The following is a 20,612-nucleotide window of genomic DNA, read 5'->3' as shown; positions in this document are numbered from 1 at the left end:
TTTCGTCTCAAGTACATTAGATTGAAGTCGCATAATATGTGAAAATATGACAGATCAATTCGGCGAGTATTCAAAATTGGACCAAGTCTTTTTCTGTATTTGTAGTTTTACTCGTTAATAAATTCTGTATGTACGTTTTGCTTTATTTTCAACATTAATTTTCTTTGTTACGGTTAAAGTATAAACACCTGGACCTTAAACACCATATTTATTGTGTGATATTTTGTTTCCTCGTAAGATCACTCAAGGTATGTCTTAATTAGGTTTAACAAAAAAAAAATTGACGGTATACTTAATACCCTCAACTTCTCATGAAAAAAAATGATTTTTCACACAATTATGTTGCCTTACCAATAATGATTTTGTCAAGATTTTTCAACGGTATTGTTAAAATTGTAGATTCTTTAGTTATAAATTGGTTAAGCATTCGTAACGTAAATTATTACTAATATAATGTAGAATCTTTAGTCGCAAATTGGTGTAATCTTCCTAGTATTGATTATTATAATCTAAAGTAGAATCTTTAGTCATAAATAGGTGGACTGTCTGTAACATTGACGATTATAATCGGATCCTTATTACTTCTTTCCGATCTTCAATCGGTTTTATCAATTAATATGCTCCATCAAAAAAAAAAAAAAAATCATGCATATGAAATTATGAACTTGCCTCTTTTGGAAGGAAAAAAAGAAGTGTAATGACACAATGGCATCCCTTTTGATGACCAAAATGATTCATCGGCATTTTTTTATTTGATTCTTGTACCAGAATTAGCCATCACTCTTTAATTACCAAAATCTTTAGCCATCACAAAACATGTATTAACCCAAATAATTAATTAAGCATATCTTTACAAAAGGGGATTTACATGCTAACATTAATCCAACGTGTCAATCCTCATCAACTCCCAACTGTAAAACCCCATACTGATCATATATCATTACATACATTCACGGATTTCATTTCATCTAGATACTTTTAAATCAATCACAACCGTTTGATTTCAAATTTCTTAAAAAATCACAAAAACTCTCTTGATCTCATCAAAATTTTCTCAATTCCCGCTAAACAATTCTTGTGAAGAAGTGGTATATTTCGCATTTCGGCGTAAAATAATGATTTCCAGGCGTATTTTGCAGAAAAAATCATTCATCTCCGGTGCAAGATATGTCTGTAGCGCGTACGTTAATAAGTGTGTGCCACCATCATCATCAGTAAAGAAGACTTTGATTCTAGGGTTTCCACAATTCACTTCTGTTTCGGCTTCTTCACCTACGCAATTCGATGTAAGTTTACGCATGATACTTGAAAAGTAAGCTCAATTTGGTGTTTCCTTAGAAATAAATTGGGTTTGATCAAATTTCTTTCAGGTTAATTAAGATTTATATGTTTTGTTAAATTGATTCTACTGTTGGCTGTGATTATGTATTGTTTACCCGGGTTTGCTTGAATTGTTAATTTCAGTGAAATCTACATAAAGTTTACATCTTTTTCCCTGAGCAAAGAGAGTTTTAGAGACCTATTTATTTATTTATTATTCTATTTGGGTACTAAATTTTGTAGCTGAAGAGTTCATATGCAATAAAGAAATGTGGATTCTCAACTGAAGCTGTACTTGATCAACCAGTGGGTGAGGTAATTGATGTTCCATTAGCTCAAACTGGTGAGGGTATTGCCGAGTGCGAGCTTCTCAAATGGTTTGTGGAAGAGGTGAGTGTGTGTAATCTTGTCTAAGTTAATGGGACTAGTTCATATTGCTGTGGGTGCTGCTTTGTAGAGAGAGACTTATTAGTTGATGTTTTTATGTGGCAGGGGGATCAAGTTGAAGAGTTTCAACCACTTTGTGAAGTTCAAAGTGATAAAGCGACCATCGAAATAACTAGTCGGTATAAAGGAAAAGTCTTGCAGATTCTTTATGGTCCAGGTGACATAGTGAAGGTAAAACATTGTGCTTTTGTTGCATGAATTTTATGGTGCAACAAGTAAGGGTCCTGTTAAAATATCAGCTACAAACTTTTGTGCATATTTCTCCTTTATATGTCCAAAAGTGTAGCGTATAGGAAAGAAAGGCTAGTGAAACAAACTGGTTTCAGATTGAATATGCAGCTATGTTCAAACCAACATTTATATTTATGAAATAGATAGATGGGACATATAACATATATACTGAAGTCATTAAGGTGATTTGCTTTTCCGATATACTTTTTGGTATATGTGTTTTTGTTTTTTCAACTAAAGGGCAAAGTGAAGGAATAATTTCGCGTTTCTGAATGAGTTTACTTTCTTTTGATACATCTTGAAAGCTCTTTGATGCTATGCGCTCAATATGCAGGTAGGAGAAACTCTTCTGAAGATGATTTCTGGATCTCAGGCTTCTACTTTGATATCTGAGGCTTTAAATGAAACACTACCTTTGCCATCTGACACATTTGAAACAGGTAGCGAAGGTGTTTCATTTGATAAGAATCACAAAGGGGGAGTTCTGTCTACACCAACTGTTCGTCACCTGGCGAAGGAATATGGTATAAATATTAATGATATTCTAGGAACTGGTAAAGATGGAAGGGTACTAAAAGAAGATGTCCTTAAATATGCTGCCAACATAGGGCTTTGTCAATTAGTTGCACATCCACAAGCAAGCTCCACTGAACAGCTGCAGATTAAAGAGGAAGACACTGCATGTGCCTTGTCTTTGGATGGATGTAACTTTGAAGATACAAGAATGCCTCTAAGGTAATGCTTCTTGTTCCTTTGCATCTGGAAAAACTTTCAGTTATATAATCATTACTCAAGCACAAACCTTTATAGGCTTCCGAATATTGCCTGCCAACATATTTTAACACTATGAAGTTCTGACATCCTGTTATACTATGTGTTTTAGTTGTTCTACGTTGTATTCTGATACATCAGCATTGTGTATTTTCTTGAATACGATGAAATTTGGCTAGTAAGATATCAATATTTTGGTACAGGGGATTCCCGCGAACAATGGTGAAATCCATGACCATGGCAGCAAAAGTTCCACATTTTCACTATCTAGAAGAGATAAATTGTAATTCTCTCTTGAAGCTTAAAGCATCTTTTCAGAATGACAACTCCGATCCTGATGTCAAACATACCTTCCTGCCTTTCCTTATTAAGTCTCTTTCTATGGCATTAACTAAATACCCCATAGTTAACAGTTCTTTCAACGAAGAGTTGTATGAGGTCATTCTTAAAGGTATAAAGCATCACACTCTCTCCATATCATCACATCCTTAAACAGGTGTTGAAGTTTTTTCCTTATCATGGATTTTGAACTTTCATTTTGAATTTCTATTGGTTCATGGCAGGCAGCCACAATATTGGGGTTGCTATAGCTACTCCAAATGGTTTAGTTGTGCCGAACATAAAGAAGGTTCAATCATTATCCATTTTGGAGGTCAGATATGCTACTTTTCTCATGTTTCTTTCTCCAATTACTTATTGATTTTCTTTCATCGGGTGAAGTATCTTGGAATGTGACATCTATGTACGTCGTTTATATTTGTAATAGAATATCAAGCTTGTACTTGAATATCATAAATATCGTCATTTTAATCTAACTTCGAAAAGCATCCACAGTCAGGGAGTCAAAATGGTATATTTACCATATTAGTTGCGGCAATGGGTATGCGGGAATTTACCATATATGCTAAACTGAAATGGTATATATAACATTCTAGTTTAAATTTCCCAATTAGAACATACAATGTTCAAAACACTGCATGAGAATGAGTGCATGCTAAAACAGCGCTTAAAAGTGTTGTTGCTGTTTAAAACAGCGCCTAAAGAGTTGATGTTGTTTAAAACACCGCTTACCTATTGATGGTGTTTGTTAAAACACCGTGCACATAATTATAAATTCAAACAGTATTCCGTGTTATACACAAAATATCTTATTTTAGAATACCATTTTAAGATAGCTTTGCAATTTGTGATTGTGGATGCTCTACATCATATCTTCTTTCCAATTTCTCTGGAGTTAAGTTGCTCCCAAGTCCCACTTCTGTTTTGTTGAATAGTGGAAACATATCTTGTTCACCATTTTACTCTTGTTTGATATATGTGGAAGTGGAAATATCATGTTAAAGCCTGTTCTCCTATGTTATTAGATAACAAAAGAATTGTCACGGCTACAACAATTGGCATTAACTAACAAGCTTAGCTCTGAAGATATCTCTGGGGGGACGATAACTTTAAGCAACATCGGTTCGATAGGTGGAAAGTTTGGCTCCCCAATTCTCAACTTACCTGAAGTTGCTATCATTGCAATTGGTAGAATCCAGAAACTTCCACGGTTCGCAGATGATGGAAGTATCTATCCGGCATCAATCATGAATGTAAGTAGAAGTATTTTTGCTGTACAGTACTTGACATTCTTCTTACTACTCTGAATCCATATAAAGAACAAATGGACATCAGCTTAAAGATGATACTCATGAGTTGATTCACCACAGTCACATTTTGCTTTGGTCATCGAGTAGTACACATATATTGCAGATTGGAATTTCATCCCTACTCTTATAGGTGGGTTAATCTGATAATGTATTAGTAATGGTGGTTTCTTTTCGCAGGTTAACGTTGGGGCAGACCATAGAATTGTAGATGGAGCAACTGTTGCAAGATTCTGCAACGAATGGAAGCTATTAATTGAAAAACCAGAGCTGCTTATTTTGCATACGAGATGATTCGTGTTTTCCTCATGTTCAGAAGAGTGAAGACAATCCTCATTTGGTTCACATGTGTATGGTAAGTAAGATAATAGTATGTCGTTTACATGAGCACAAACTTTAAGCCCAACATTACCTGAATTGTTTTGATACACCTTATTTATCAATCTATTCGATTATGGCAGGGAACATATGAGAAAAGGAGCTCAAAATGTGATAGATGTTACATGAAAGTTGGTTGCGTTGAGCGTCAAAGTTTATTATGCTAACCGATGATGTTGTAATTTATTAGAACAACAAAAAAAAAGCACAATAAATAAAACTTTACTAGTTTGAGCTTATACCGGTCATAAATGGCTCCTGAACTGCAAATTAAAAGACAACAGCCGAATCTTAAGCAATTCTCGTTTTAAATAAAGATATCAGAAGGAATTATCTCCATGACATGTCTGTTGAATATTTTGCCTACTGGTTTCTACAGCCAAGAGCATACAGTGCCATCTTTGGGTGTTTACCTACAGCCAGGTACAGTACCATCTTTGGGTGTTTGCCCATTTCCCAGGATGTTTGACTTAGGAACAATCCCGGTCCCCCTTATTGACTTTGAATTGCTGTGGCTGGTGTGTTGTTGCTTAAACTAAGAAGCCTGTTTCTGGGTATATAAGAAACTTTTGCGTTTTTCAAATTGACAATTATATCCTTAGCCAATGGTGATAAGGGGTACCCTAGAGGTAGGTACGTTTACCATTAATTTGTTTAATTTACAAAAATATCATTCTACAAAATTAAAAAACTAAGTTTCTCTTTAAGGGAAAAACATAGAGAAGACAAAGAGTATGAGAAACGGCAAGAGAAATTGTATTGATAGGCAGCAACCATATTACATAGCAGAGTATGCTTTATACACAACCATGGAAAAACCCTAACTACCTAGTTGGGCCGCACATTTATGGGCCATAGGCCCTACAACACTCCCCCTTGTGCGGTTCAATAGAACTTCATACGCAGTGCTTCACATATGGTGCTTCGAATGTAGTTCTTCAAATGTCATCATCTCCTTGATGACTTGTGTCGAAATCAATTACCTCATTAAAACTTTGACAAGGGACAAAACTTCACATGTAGTACTTCACATGTTGTCTCTTACTTTACATGTTGTTCATCACATGCAATACGACCTTCACAAATCGATGAGTCTAAGTTAATTGCCTCGTTAAAACTTCGCCAGGGAAACCCAGAGGGACAAAACCTGAACTAAAGAAAAAGAGTACAATATTAAGCAAACTTATAACAAGTTGGACTTGAATATGTTGCCTCATTAAAACCTTGACAAGGAAAACACAGTGGGATAAAACCTTGACGAAGGGAAAAGAGTACAACGTGACAGATGCAAGTAAAGGTGATCTGTTGCAGATGATCACTTTGTCCCCTTGAAGTTGATTAGTTGCTTCACAACTCCTAAGGCAGAAAATCCTTGTGGGAAATACAATAGCCTTAGTTGGGAAATTACTTCCCGGTGTTTGTTGTTGTCTCATTTAAAACCTTGCCGAGCAACAAAACCTTGTGGGAAAAAGTAACCTCGGTGAAGGAAAAGATTTCAACACACCATTAGATGCTCCCCCTAATGTCAGACAATTTTCATTAGTCTAATGCAGTCAAAAGGAGTTTATCACACTTTACTTTGGTGACTTGGATGTTTATAGAACCATGTTGTTGATTCTGGAAGTTACGTTGCTTAACGGACTATCGTGTTTCATTTCTTTGATTCAGATATTTTCAATAATATCAACGCGATCTTTATGTCTTCAAAGTTCAACATACTTGATGCTTTTAGTATTGTCTTGCTAAAAACCTTGTCGAGTAACAAAACCCTTTGGGAAAAACTATTCTCGATCGAAGGGAAAAAGAGTACAACACAATTTCAATTTCGAAGTAAATTATGTCGACATCATATCCTTGGATCCTCCCCCTGATGTTGGCATCTCCCCCTGATTACTTTCAGAGTTTTTCCAGACTGTTCCTTTAGTCATGTACTTTTCGAAACTGAATATCGGTAATGACCTAGAAAATAGTCTACCGTACTCCCCCTGATTACTTTCGTTGGGGAAGCGATTAGTGTTCCTTTATAATCAACAACCTTTGGATTGCACTTTCGTTAGCATTCCTTTTTTATGTCTTTGCATGGATAAAACAAATTTATGTCAATGGTTACTTTTAAGTACATGATTACATTCACTATACCGTTCCAATGACGTTGCATTGGCGCTGAGCTATATCTAGCTAACAAGTTCATTGAGGATGTAACATTTGGTCGAGTACATTATGCTAAGCACAATAATACGTCTATTATACTTAGATAAGGAAAGTTCATCTCCCGAGCCAACTTCGTCATCTTCCTTTAGACGAATTGGTCATTTATGAACATTTGAAACTCGACTAATCATGGGAGTACTAGCATCATGCACGTCCTTGTTAAATTGCCTGCCAATGGACATATGCAAACTGGTGGAATAATATACCACAAGCTCGGTCTTCTAGCTTAGAACATAGATAAGATCGAGATTTCCCAGGATTTTAATCTCAAATTCAGATTTTAAATAGCTTGTAAGATCTCTTATTCCAATAAGATTACTTATCATGTCCATACCGTCGACATAGATAGCTATAATTCTGAATCAGGAACTTATTTAATACGCATGGCACGAAACCTTACTTGTTTATCCCTTCCCAATCAAATAGTCACTTTGACGGGTATACCACATCCGCCTGATTGTTTAAATCAATAAGTGAGTGTTCCAGTGTAACTGCAAACACACTCCGTGGTTTAGAGTCATTCGACTTGGGAAGCAAAACGCCATGATGCACTTTTGCAAATATCTTTGAGTCTAAATCTCCAGAGATAGAACCACATCTACCATGTTTCAAGTTCCTTTGAAACTACCAAGCAAACTAATTAACTGAACATTATAATGTTCAAAAGAGTAAGCGATTCAGGGTTTTGTGAGAAACCTCGCGCCACAAGGTGATTCTTTATACTTTAAGACCTCATTCTTCTCACTACACTTTGTGACAAATAACCACATATGTCCCACAGGCTTTACACTAGGTTGGTTAGCACTACCAAACCAAATACCCATATATTTGTCAAAGAACTAAGTTCTACCTGGATTGCGTAGGCCAAATATGCTATTTATTTGAAATTAATCAAAATAAAGCATGGTTCGATCTCATTGTGCTCTACTTCTGGAGCAACTAGTTACAGATTTCTTCATGGGAGAAAACTATTTCTGCTGGTTTTGGTAAATTTGGGTGTGTGTGTGTGTATGAGAAACGAATCTAAACCCTAAAAAAATGCATTGCACGGGAGTGCTTTTGATTCGAGAGATCAATCTATACAATTTTGGCCTAAACCAAGAAATGGTCGTTCCAGACTTGCTTCGGTCACAAAGTGAAGGAGATGGGGTTGATCTTAGGGAGGGAAGCGAAGAAGGTGTTGAGATTATGAAGGTGTTGGCTGTTTATGACTTGTATCAGAATGATGAACTGGCTTGCACAGTGAAAGTTATCAGTTCTGGGTGTTTTCTGTATACTATGACAACACTTGGTTTTCTCTGTGTCTTTTTCGTGTTGTTTGGAAATAGGCAAAGGACCTATTTATACAAGTCACTGAGAAAAAACCCTCATCTCGTATGAAGTGGAGGAAGTTGAGTGATGGAGTAGTGGGGTCGTGTAGGTGATTGCACGATTACGTCTTAGCCCACTTCCCTCATTATCTTAACTGTCCATGCCTCCTGACACGTTCTTATAAATGGGTGTGTTGCACGCCGCACGCTGTAAACCGCCAGACCAATACCCCAGTAAGTATCCCCCAGTTTGTGACATGCTTGATGTCTCGAATGAGTGGATCGTGGGACCCACATGAAGTAGCATACGGTGCTAGGTTAAATAACTGAGTTATTTAGGAAAATCGATATTCATGAAATATCGTGTATACTTTATGCATGTAATGCATCGAATACAATAAATATGTATGAAGCATCGCTGTTTTAAAGATTAACGGAGTAAGTCGCGGATTAAGCGTCTTAAAATAGTTGCATGCCCAACCATCTTCGAGTGATCGTTTAGAGGACGCATGGGTGGGCCATCCCTTGACCGATCACTCCTTGTGGTAGAGTGACAGTCGGTAATCACCAAGGTGCCTCATTGACCGTTTAAGTCTTAGCCTAGGTTGTCCGACCAAGCTGGCAAAGTTGGACGGACGAGATGATCTGCGGCATATGTATGCGACCGTTGATGAATTTTGGGGTTTTAAAGAGGTGCGCAAGCATCACTCTTTAGCTTGACCGAAACCAAGCATGGACAAAGTTTTTGATGGGACCGACCGGGCATGCGTGTAGACGGCCTGCCGGTGTGCATGTCCGTACCACTTTGTCTCATGAAGGTGTGATCTAGGCCACTCAAGTCGACTGGTAAAGATGAGTGGTCGTGATCGATTCGCGATAGAAATCCTCTGCCGCATAGGATTTGGGAACTGCGTGACATGCCTCCTTTGGGTGCGCATTTCGAGGCGCTCGTCCATGGTTGGCCTAGGCCGATCAGTCAACGCATAGGTGGGCACACGGTGACCACGTTGATACTCTTGGTACCTCTTAAGGTTACATCTACACCCTCCGTTTAGGCTGGCGAAGATGGATGGACGTGATCGAACTGCGACAGTTATGCAGCGCCGCAAACCCTAATTAGGGTTTTAAAACGGTCACGCACGCGTGACTTTGGCCAATCGGTTTGGCAAGTTATAATTCTCCTTTGGAGAGGCCGATTGTGTGGGGCCCACGTTGTGCTGACGGTGAACGTATATGCACCTCCCTGATGGTCATAGGCGCGATCTAATCCATCCAAACATGCTGGCTAAGTTGGATGGTTGAGATCAATTTAGGACTCTAGTGGGATTTCCGCGACCCTTTAAGCATCACGCCATCCACACTTCGAGCAAGCGTTCATTTCTCTAGGGCTAGGTCGTGAGAAAACCGATCAGGTGGGCGAGGAGTGGGCCCCCTAATGTGTGCATTAGCGCTTCACTGATCAATTGTGGGATGATCTAATCCGTCCAACCAGGCTGGTGAAGTTGGACGGTCATGATGATTTTAAGACTGCTTTGAGCGGTCTTGCTCGTTTGATCCTTCCCCAAAGCAACGCGACCATCCCTCTTTGGGGCCGGCATTTGACAGGCGTTAGGGGTATATCGTGGTGTTCGGCCGGCTAGGGAATAGGCGGGCCCGCCGGTGAAAATCACAGTGATTGCCTGCTCTTGTTAGGGTTCGTCTAGGCTAGTTAAATTATGCATCCAACTTGCGTGGCCGTGATCGTTTTGAGACTGACATGGACATTCCAGATTTCCCTTAGAGAATTAAACATGCTCGATCGGGATAATATAAGTGCACCGACACAGGGTTCTCTTGGTTAGAGAATGGTATGGCATGCGGGTATTTCGTGCATACCTCACTATTGACACTTGGAGATTCGTGTTACTCTGCTCAGAGTAAACACTCAGTCATCATGCCGCACCAATAATGAGAGTCCTGCTGAGAACAACACAGGAAATACAAGGCAACTCATGCATTAATTAATAATGCTATAAATACACAGAATATTTGAGATTGTTGCTACATGCACTATTCTGAGTGAATTTTGTATATCTATTGAATTGCTTCAAATAAATAAAAATGAGAGGATTTATGCGCTCATCGTTTGTCAAATGACCTTACCCTTTGCAGGATGTCGGCACACTAAATCTGGTTTTATAATTTTAGCCCTAAACTAAAATCCACCATCAACATTAAGTCTCCTGCCTAGCACATAATGGTTGCATTATTGTGGGGTAGGCATGAGATGGTGACGTATACAACGTAAAAGACAAGATAAAGGAAGTTTACCTGGAGGGAATATGGCCGGTCATGTTGGCAATCATCCGCGTGATTATACTGGGCGTGACCATGGGCCTTGGTGGGACCGGTTTCCTCCTTTGAGTGTTTGAGCCAAGAAGGGAATCCTTCTCCTATTAGAATTCCTCAATTGTTTGTGTATAAGAGGAGTGTTAACCCTTGTATTTACCTTATCTTTTTTTTTTGTTCGCCTAGCTTCTCCTGTCCGTGACCTTGCTGCTACTCCCGTCGACGCCACCTGCCGCCGATGCCGTCCGTCGACAAGGTAAGTGCTTCAAGGTTTTCTCATAGCTTTGTCTTTTTTTTCGGTACAAACCCTAATTCTTAGGTAAACCCTTTTGTTCTTTGAGAAAAACCATCCCGTTGTAGGTGAGGCTTTTTTGCAAAATATACCATGATTAATTCCACTAACAAAATTGATAGCAAAGTCGTCGATATTGCTAGGGTTTCTTAGTAAAACGAGAAACGAACCCTATGAATATACTGTTCTTTTTCGTTGATGCATGCAAAACCTATTCCTAGGTTGTAGCTTGACCCGCCCATAGAAAATTGTGCCACAATTACTAGCCTTTTGCGCATATAACCCTGGACGTGGGACCCGCCGTGTGCATGTTTTGAATAAACGTCAGCCTTGTCCCTGCTGCTTTGCCTGAATAGCCTTGCTGTGCTTGCTCGAGCGTCAGCCTTGCTGCTTCGACCAAACGCCAGCCTTACTGCCTGCTTCGTTCAATGTGGGACTGAAAAAGCGGGAGTCTAACAACACCACCCAATATTTCGCTTAGCAATCTGTATGGACAAACTCGAATATACTTTCAAGAGAATCAACAAGACTCAATCAATTAAAAGTATATCAACGAGTTTATATCTCTCTCTTGATTTGATTTACTCAAGCAGATCCTGCGAGTCTTAATCAAATACAAGGAATAACTTGGACGGTACCAAAGACCAATGTCCAAGGATCAATCAATATCAATAACAACCAAAGGTCGGATTTCCAATTGATTGATTCAAACGCACAACCTGTATTATTTCAATTATATAAACAAATATAATGCGAAAATAGGAATAACACAGACACCAGAATTTTGTTAACGAGGAAACCGCAAATGAAGAAAAACCCCGGGACCTAGTCCAGATTGAATACACATTGTATTAAGTCGCTACAGACACTAGCCTACTCCAAGCTAACTTCGGACTGGACTATAGTTCAACCCCAATCAGTCTCCCACTGATCCAAGGTACAGTTGTACTCCCTACGCCTCTGATCCCAGCAGGATACTGTGCACTTGATTCCCTTAGCTAATCTCACCCAAAATTAAGAGTTGCTACGACCCAAAATCGCAGGCTTTAACATTAAACAAATCTGTCTCACACGACAAGTCTATCAAAGGATCAATCTGTCTCCCACAGAAAAACCCTAAAGTTTGTGTTCCGTCTTTTAATAATAATCAAGGCGAACAGGAACCAATTGATAATCCGGTCTTATATTCCCGAAGAACATCCTAGATTAATCAATCACCTCACAACAATCTTAATCGTATGGTAGCGAAACAAGATGTTGCGGAATCACAAACAATGAGACGAAGGTGTTTGTGATTACTTTTATATCTTGCCTATCGGAGAACTCTCACAATCTCAAGCCAATCAATATGATTGTACTATTACGATAGAAGATACAAGATCAGATTACACAACTACGATAAAAGTAGTATCGGCCTGGCTTCACAATCCTAATGAAGTCTTTAATTCGTTAACCTGGTTTTAGAAGAACAAAATCCAAGGTTAAAGGAGAAACGACTCTAGCACGCAAACTAGTATCACACGTAAGTTGTGGGGATTAGTTTTGCACAATACTAGATGTCTCCTTTATATAGCCTTTCAAATCAGGGTTTTGCCTTAGTTACAAAGCAATCAATATTCACCGTTAGATGAAAACGTGATTTAGATTCAAGCTAATATTTCTGAACCGTTAGATCGAAAACTTAGCTTGTCATACACAAATAACTGTACGCTTCTAGGTTTGTTAACCACACCCAAACGTGTACATTGTTGGTTCAACAATAGTCTACCAAAAGGTTAACCATAAGAGCATTTCATACCAACCATGTTCTTCTTCACCATAACTAGTTCAATTGACTCAAATGAACTAGTTAAGAGAGTTGTTCAATTGCAAGAAATCTTATGTAACTACACAAGACACAATTGAAGCAAAGATGATTTGATTCACTCGAACCGGTTCATGAACTTTAGTAGCCATGGTTTGCAAATGCATTCCTTAGTCTTTCAAGATTAAGTTCAGAAATCATCTTTAGATATATAACCTTCTCAAGTTCGCAGACTAGGTTCGCGGACTTAAGACAATGGATAGAGTTTACAAACTCCAGCAGAAATTCTCGGGTTCTAGAACTTCGCCGGTTCGCGGACTTGGCTCACGTAAATAGTTTGTCAACTCCAGCAGAAATTCTCGGGTTTGAGAACATCGGCAGTTCGCAGACTGAGTTCGCGGACTTGGCACTTGCCATACTTCCGGTTCTCTTGATCAACAAAGTTCGAAAACTTCGGTTCAAGGAATCTATTGGTTATGTAATCTAAACTCTCATTCCAATCATTGAAATATTCTTAGAGGACGTTATATAGTTGTTACACTATTTCTCGTCAAAGAAATTTTCAAAGTGATTGAAACATTCATGACTTTTGTCACTAGGTAAAGATAAACTTGGTCGAAGTGAAAAGCTTACCAACACATATTTCGAGATATAGATAGGCGAGGTATACTCGGCTCGAAATACCAAATGTGTATAATCTACTCTATATATATAGCATACGACTTTTGTCTCAAAGAGTAGGAGATATAATAGATAGACTTTTGAGTGACAGATAAGTTCAAGTCTCCACATACCTTTTTGTCGAGAAGTTCCACCGGTTCCTTGAGTAGATCTTCTACTTGTATGATGAATCGCCATGAAGTCCTTGAGCTCAACTACACTTACTATCCTAGTCCGAGACTTAGCTATAAGAGACTAGAAATCAAGACTTATAGTTTTGATCACTAACATTGACAAACATGCTTGAGATAACAACGGATGCGAGTTTGACCGAGCAGTGCTCTAAAAATCTCCCCCTTTGTCAATTTTAGTGACAAAACTATCAATACATATGGAATACAAAAAAGATATTGAAACTTTAGTAGCTCCTATTCCACATGTCTAATCTTCAACATTCCTCGAAATCTTTTTCACTTCCAAGTACTCCAATGATCCCAAAGGTTGTAAGTTTAGCATCACCGTTGTTGAAGATCCGTAGCTATAACAATGAGAAAGCATCAGTCTCGATCATTGTTATACAGTGTCATAGTATTATTATACAGTGTCAAAGTCCAATTGTATCACAACTTCAACAATAATACTATGGTGATATGTATCACTCCCCCTTAGTCAATACTCCATCTCACATGAAAACCACTCCCCCTTACACAATAATCCAAAAACCATATGTATTTGTAGTGTGAACTACATATTAATTCTCCCCCTTTTTGCCAATAAAATTGGCAAAGGTACAAGAACGGGATCATAATGAAATTTCCGTAAGAGACATTTCATGACTGAGAGAAAGAAACACACATCATCTTATTTAGATGCAATCATATAGCCGAAGCTAACAACATTCATCAAGGAGTTTAAAGATACAAGATAACCCCTCTAAAATTTCACAGCCGCACACCCCTCAAGATATGACCATTAAACACAAGTTCAAAAGAACTCTCCCCCATTTGATGTCATTCCCGAAAGAACAACAACGAGCGACCTTAATTTCAAGAGAAACGAAGGATTTTTATTGGACACCAAAACCATGAGAATGATTTTTATATCCAAAACTCAATCAAATTATTCATAAGTAAACCCATGAATAATTCAATCGGAATACATAATCAAATTAAACACAAAAAGTGATCAATTTTAATTCATTATGCTCAACATAAGTAAACTTACGGAGCAACGACTAAGATAACCATACAAGAGAGTGATTGGCTTAATCGTTCATATACTCAACACAAGAGAACTTGTGGAGTAATAACTAAATAACCAAGAAGATGATTAATTTAGTTCTAAATGCTCAACATAACGTACTTCACAGAACAACCAACCAAGCTAATCAAAAATAATCCACTTAATTGTATCGTTCTCAACATAAGATACATCACGGAGCCTCACGGTAATACAAAAAGGATGGATCAATGAAGATCAATATTGTGGAATACTCAAGGATTCATTCTTTTGCACAAGCATATACAATAGCAATAATCCTTGGATACAAAAGATTTTAACCTATCTTCCGTCAAAGATTGACAATATAGGTTTAACTTTTGTGTATGTCAAAATTCTATTCATTCTTAAACCAATAAATGAATACCGATCATGAACGACTTTACTTTTGACAAAAATATGGGACAACAAAGTTCACGGACATAAACACCAAAATCCCATAACAAGTTGCAATATAACAAATCAAAAATATTGCAAAACATCATCCTCCAAATAGTTTTAGAATTTAACCAAAAACCTAAAAACAAGAAGATGAAAATAATAGCTATGTGTAGTCACAATCATCGCTATTCAAAGCACTAGTTATTCTTCCAACTAAACCAAAAGAAGACATACTAGGCAACAATGTCTTTGAGAAATTCTTTATCATTCCCGAACTCCTTGTCGTCAACAGCCATTGGTACATATGGTTCGTGAAGATAGGAGTTAATATCAACAAACCGTCTTGGATGATGATGTCGAACCGGGGCTTTCTGAATTTCCAAAGATCTTAAAACGCAAACCTTAATATCAAGAATCCCCTTTCTTACTTCCTTCAACTCCTCAAGAACATCGGAGAACTTCTAAGAGTTAGAAGGGACAACCCTTGGTTTTCTTGTATTCCTCCTTTTTCTTTTCAAGGACGGAATTACTGGAGATATCTCTTTTTCCTTGATTGATGGATTAACAATCATATTGGCATCCTTTCCATCCAAAGATATGATGCTTTATGAAACAGTTATAAACAACTGATTTTTGTGAGTGGAATTCACAATCCTAACAAGCAGTCTTAAGATATAAAGGATATCAGATAGGAAAAAGGAATGTAGGGTTCGCAACCTTTAAACAGGTTCGTGGACGTCCAACTCTAAACCCTATAAAGAGTAGAATTGTCGAAAGTAACCCTTCCTTTTATTTGATAGACAGAAAAGGATAAACCTAAGAAAACTTTTCCTAAAGCCTGTGCATTCACAACCTTGTCTCTGTTGAACAGGCACATGAGACAAGATTTACCAAACAACAGAATTAATTTGTGCTGTGGTGAACAATGATTTGTCCACCATTTTCCTCATGAGAGGAATCCTCTGACTTCTGTCTATCAAAACGATTTGACCATACTTTCTTCTCAAATGGTCTTGTTTTGTCTTTGGAAACAGACTTCTTAAACGAAGATAAAACCTTACATACCTCAGTAGTCTTCTGAGCAAGTTTAAGCTTCCTTGCTAGCTGATTTGCTCTTCGTTGAAGTTTGTTGGTGTGCCTCAATTGATGTCTGTACTTGTAACATCTTGATAGTTCATGAACTTTCTGAGAACAAAACGAGCACGTCAAACTTGGATAATAATCAGGCATCTGTGGTGCAACAACAGCTAAACACACGGTAGATCCTGAAACATTACAGATAGGGTTTCCAAATGATGGGTCAATTGATTCGTCCAGCATGATTGGCTTCTCATCTTCACTGAAACCATCAAGATTAATATAGTCGTCTCCAAAAGAATTTTTCTGACGAAGTCATTCATCTCAGAAATTATTAGAGACACAACACTACCCTCATCCTAACTATTCTCAACATGCCAAACTCGTCACCAAATTTTCTTAAGTGACTAGCCTATATTTTCTTTTGTGACTAGCCTATATTACCACCGACGACTCCAATGAGATTTATTACACAAAAGACAAAAATAAACAAATAAGCATTTAAATAAATAAAGAATATTAGTTGAACAAAAAATAATTAGCCTTTAAAATAAATTGTTCAAGCAAGATCCAAACCGAAAAAAAACTGATAAATAAACTACCAATAAATAAATAATCACTACTACTAGTTAAAAAGAAGATAATACTAATACTAAAACAATAATGTAACAATTGATTTTATGGCATGGCATTCAACTTTCGGTTGTTCCATTAGCTGTAATTTCGTTTAGCCCAAGAGTACGCATCAAATTCTGTATGTTTCTTGTGAACTTTTCGTTATCTTCTTTTCACGTTTTGATAACCTCATTATGGGCATATATGGTCATCCTGAGCTTGAATTCTATCAGGCTGCGATTGTGTCATCGCATGAACTCCTTCACTGTTAGAATCAATTGTTGTATAGCTACGAGAAGATTACACATATTAATTGGATGTAGACACAAACAACATAAAAAATTAATAATGTCTATACTCACCCATTTGATGCGATCTTCATCAGAAATCCAAACAACTTCGCCTGTTTTTTATTGATATACGTTTGGGTGCCATAAAAGGTGTCAATCTCAGCTTGCTCGGATCCAGACTTCTGTTTCCGTTTTAGGAAGGAAATGAAAAACAAGTAAGAACCTTACCAATTAAGTTGATGTTGCAACAGAAATAGAGTAAACGTTAGACAAAACATATTCTATCCTAGGCTCCTAAAAGGCAGGTTTCAAGAGTGCAAATAAAAGTCATGGAAAATATATAAACCTTTTAACATTCCTAATCAACATGAATTATAAAAAAGCTAAAAAAAGTTAAACATCGCAGAAACCAAACAATATGTTCCTAAAGTAAAGAAAATGGATATGGTAATGTCAACTGCTATTTTTGGTGGACCAAATTCTATTTTGGTCACGCAACCATGTTTCTTGAATTTTACTCCACAACCTTCCCTTTTTTTCTCTTTTAAAAATTAATATACAAAAAAATTAGCATTTTCGACCACGTATGCCTACATTTATCTGCGTATGTCTGTCTACATTTCTACGTATCTATCTTCGTCTACATGCAAAGAAAAACTATATTAATAATAACGGTGAACCTAGTTGAAAGTTCTATTGACAGAGGCTGCAGGAGCACTAAGCTGTATGTGATCCAAAACCCAAAATTCAAAGCGGAAAGTTACTTAAAAATAATCTAAATGGTATGTTCTTCTAAACTTAATAAAAAACTGACTTACTTTTCTGAAAGAGGCAGGGCATGTAAGAGAATCACTTAATTTCTTTAATATAAAGATATACTATCAGTTAACATTGATTCTTTAACCCGGTACTTTACAATGAGGACTAAGCACAAGGAAACCTATCCCTTCTTTAATGGAGTAAGTATAGGCTCTGGCCCTTCTCATTTGTTGCTTTTACCAAGAGCTTCTCACAACCAACCAATAATAATAAGGATGAAAACTGAATGCTTTGACAAGCAGAACTACTTTTTGTTCCCAATAATTGGTACCCAGTTCCACTTACCAATCTCCTCAAAGGATTTCTAGAAATAACAAGACTTAAACTCCGCATTAGGTGTTAAGACTGATGATAAACAGATCCCTCCTACATTTTCACGAGTTAAATAACATTCATATAGAAATACCTAAGCAAGCATATCAATACCATAGCTGTCATACATCAATGATGCTATGAGGTTATGCTAAACAGAGCACACTGACTGAATGTAAATGTAAAGATGAGAATTTTCTAAGGTTTCATTTAGAATCTGTGATGTCGTTGAGTTGCAAATGCACTTTCTTGTGACGATTAGAAGTTGTTACCATATAAATATTTGCAACCAAACAAGCTGATGGTCACTAAAAATAAATATAATGTCAAACATTTAGTTTCGTCACTATAAAATTAGGTAATGACGAATTAATTTTGTCAGTATAAACTTTTCTTTTGTAACAAAATTTATAAATTATCACCAAAACGATTTTATGTCAATTTTTTAGCATCATCACAATAGAATTAAATGGTGACAAATATATATAATCACAAAAAACTTATTAGTGACTAGACATTATTTCGTCTCTAACTGAGGTCACTAAAACTTATGAGTGACGAAACCCGAAACCCGTCGCAGAAAACCTAACAACGGTGACAAAAATTATTTTAGTCACAATAACTAAGCTTCAACAATGAAATATTCTTCACCGTAAAAACTATCGTCACCAAAGCCATGTTTTCTTGTAGTGCAAGCAAATGAAAATCGTTAGTAGTAAACTACCAAAACAAAACCTTACAAACTCAAGAATGAATTTATAAGCCTTACAATTTTCAATATCACTTGTGCTTTTTTCTTCCAAGCTTGGTCTCGAGTTCTAGACAAGCAAGCGCTTGGAAATCGAAACATCACTGCACTTAGGAAGAAGCTAATCCGTGATATGTTCTTCTTTGAATAATGATCAACTAATAAATCACGCGACTTTTTTTGCGGTTGATAGATAGTTAAATGGAAACGAGTTCGATAGGAAAAAAAAACAGTGCTACTTACCTCGATGAAGTTTCTTCACATTGATGTCTTTGTATTATCTTAAATTCTTCATCCGTGTTGAGTAATTTGGAAAATCCTAAAACTCTACTACCTAATCTATTCCAAACCGAAGATGATTGTAGTAGACTAATGTCTTTTCTTTTTCAGTAGGAAAGTGATAGATTACAATCGCAAGTTAAGCTACATTGTTTTCCTCTAAAGAGGATAATAACCACATAGGAAACTCATTTATTATAAGCAAACAAGAAACGCAATTATAAGCTTCTTTCGTTAATAGATTTGCGAATTGTTGGCCTTTATTGGCGCATAACTGCATTTCAAGATCTGAAACTAGATAAAAGACTTCTACAATCCCTAATTAAAGGATTTGTTGTCCATTTGACGACTGTTTCTTCCCCATTTATAATAGAAATTATATCAAGGTTATGTTCCTCTAAATGCAGGTGCATTATGTTCACCTCCTTTGCCCATAAAGTAGCATTCACTGCACCTATCACCTCAGCCTGCTCCTCATCTGCTATCTTTATTTGGATGCCATTAGCTTTTATGCATGTATCTACAACATATCAAATTATCATACCAATACTCGCATATTATATTTTTTGTATGGAGTATACTCCAACAATTATATCAACCATTTGATGAATGTTTCAAATATTCCCTGCACCAAAAGTAAGAGACTTTTCTCATTGAAAAATAAAGTTGTGTATTAATTAACAAGGGCAACATCTGTTATTTTACTATTTTCAAAAGTTAAAACACATCTAAACTTCCATAAGTGCCACAAAGTGACTCCCACCAACTGAATAAACCTATGTCTTTAAGCCAATTTGTGAGCAACACTTTAATGCCATGGGGTTGGATCCTAGTTAGTAGGTTACGATCAAGGAGCACCCAAGCACTTTTAGCAAAGTCACACTCAACAAAAAGATGTTGTGTAGTTTATACATGATCATAAGAATTCTGACAAGCAATACCAACACTATAACCAAACCTAGTCAGATTATCAAGCACACAAAGACAACCATGGATACATTTCCATAAAAAGATTATAGTTTTAGGTGGCAATTTGAGTTTCAAAAAACTAAGCCAAGGAAAATCACTATTCAGTATGTTAGACAAGTCAGTATTCTCATTAAGAATGGGTTTATAAGATGATTTAACAGCGAAAAACAATCGTAATTTTCCGTCCATCTAATTTTGTTTTGACCATGGGAATCCTAACAAGCAATATCTTCCTAACAATAAAAGCATCAAATGAAGTTTCCAGGATATTCACCTATCAAGTTTTTGTATCACTACCTATTAATTGATCTACCGTTTTCATGTTACTTCCAAATCCAGTTATGAGTCCTATGAATTCAATACATTTCCTAACGTCCTGCCAAATCCAATAGCCATGAAATCGGCAAATACAAAAAAGCGGGTCTAAACCCTCAAAGTACTTATGG

At 36.9% G+C, this 20,612-nt stretch overlaps 1 protein-coding gene across 1 annotated transcript; it reads left to right on the top strand.

Annotated features, from left to right (window-relative positions):
• Positions 1 to 833: 833 nt before the first annotated feature.
• On the top strand, positions 834 to 5,132 carry LOC113314980 (lipoamide acyltransferase component of branched-chain alpha-keto acid dehydrogenase complex, mitochondrial-like). Its single transcript, XM_026563308.1, has 9 exons — positions 834 to 1,286; positions 1,564 to 1,710; positions 1,813 to 1,938; positions 2,333 to 2,733; positions 2,973 to 3,220; positions 3,333 to 3,421; positions 4,134 to 4,361; positions 4,596 to 4,770; positions 4,877 to 5,132. The coding sequence occupies exons 1-8, from the start codon at positions 1,116 to 1,118 to the stop codon at positions 4,707 to 4,709; spliced, it is 1,524 nt and encodes a 507-aa protein (XP_026419093.1). The 5' UTR covers positions 834 to 1,115; the 3' UTR covers positions 4,710 to 4,770; positions 4,877 to 5,132.
• The last annotated feature ends 15,480 nt before the right edge of the window (positions 5,133 to 20,612 follow it).

This window comes from Papaver somniferum, chromosome 10 (genome assembly GCF_003573695.1).
Source record: "Papaver somniferum cultivar HN1 chromosome 10, ASM357369v1, whole genome shotgun sequence".
NCBI lineage: Eukaryota > Viridiplantae > Streptophyta > Magnoliopsida > Ranunculales > Papaveraceae > Papaver > Papaver somniferum.
Note: the sequence above shows the minus strand (reverse complement) of the source record. Positions and strands in the feature narration are given on the sequence as shown.

What these genes read in the sequence shown, in the direction of transcription:
- LOC113314980 (XM_026563308.1), top strand. Translation starts at nt 1,116, where the DNA reads ATGATTTCCAGGCGTATTTTGCAGAAAAAATCATTCATCTCCGGTGCA. An exon ending in CTTCACCTACGCAATTCGAT is followed by an intron (nt 1,287 to 1,563) that starts GTAAGTTTACGC and finishes TAAATTTTGTAG; the next exon opens with CTGAAGAGTTCATATGCAAT. An exon ending in GTCCAGGTGACATAGTGAAG is followed by an intron (nt 1,939 to 2,332) that starts GTAAAACATTGT and finishes CTCAATATGCAG; the next exon opens with GTAGGAGAAACTCTTCTGAA.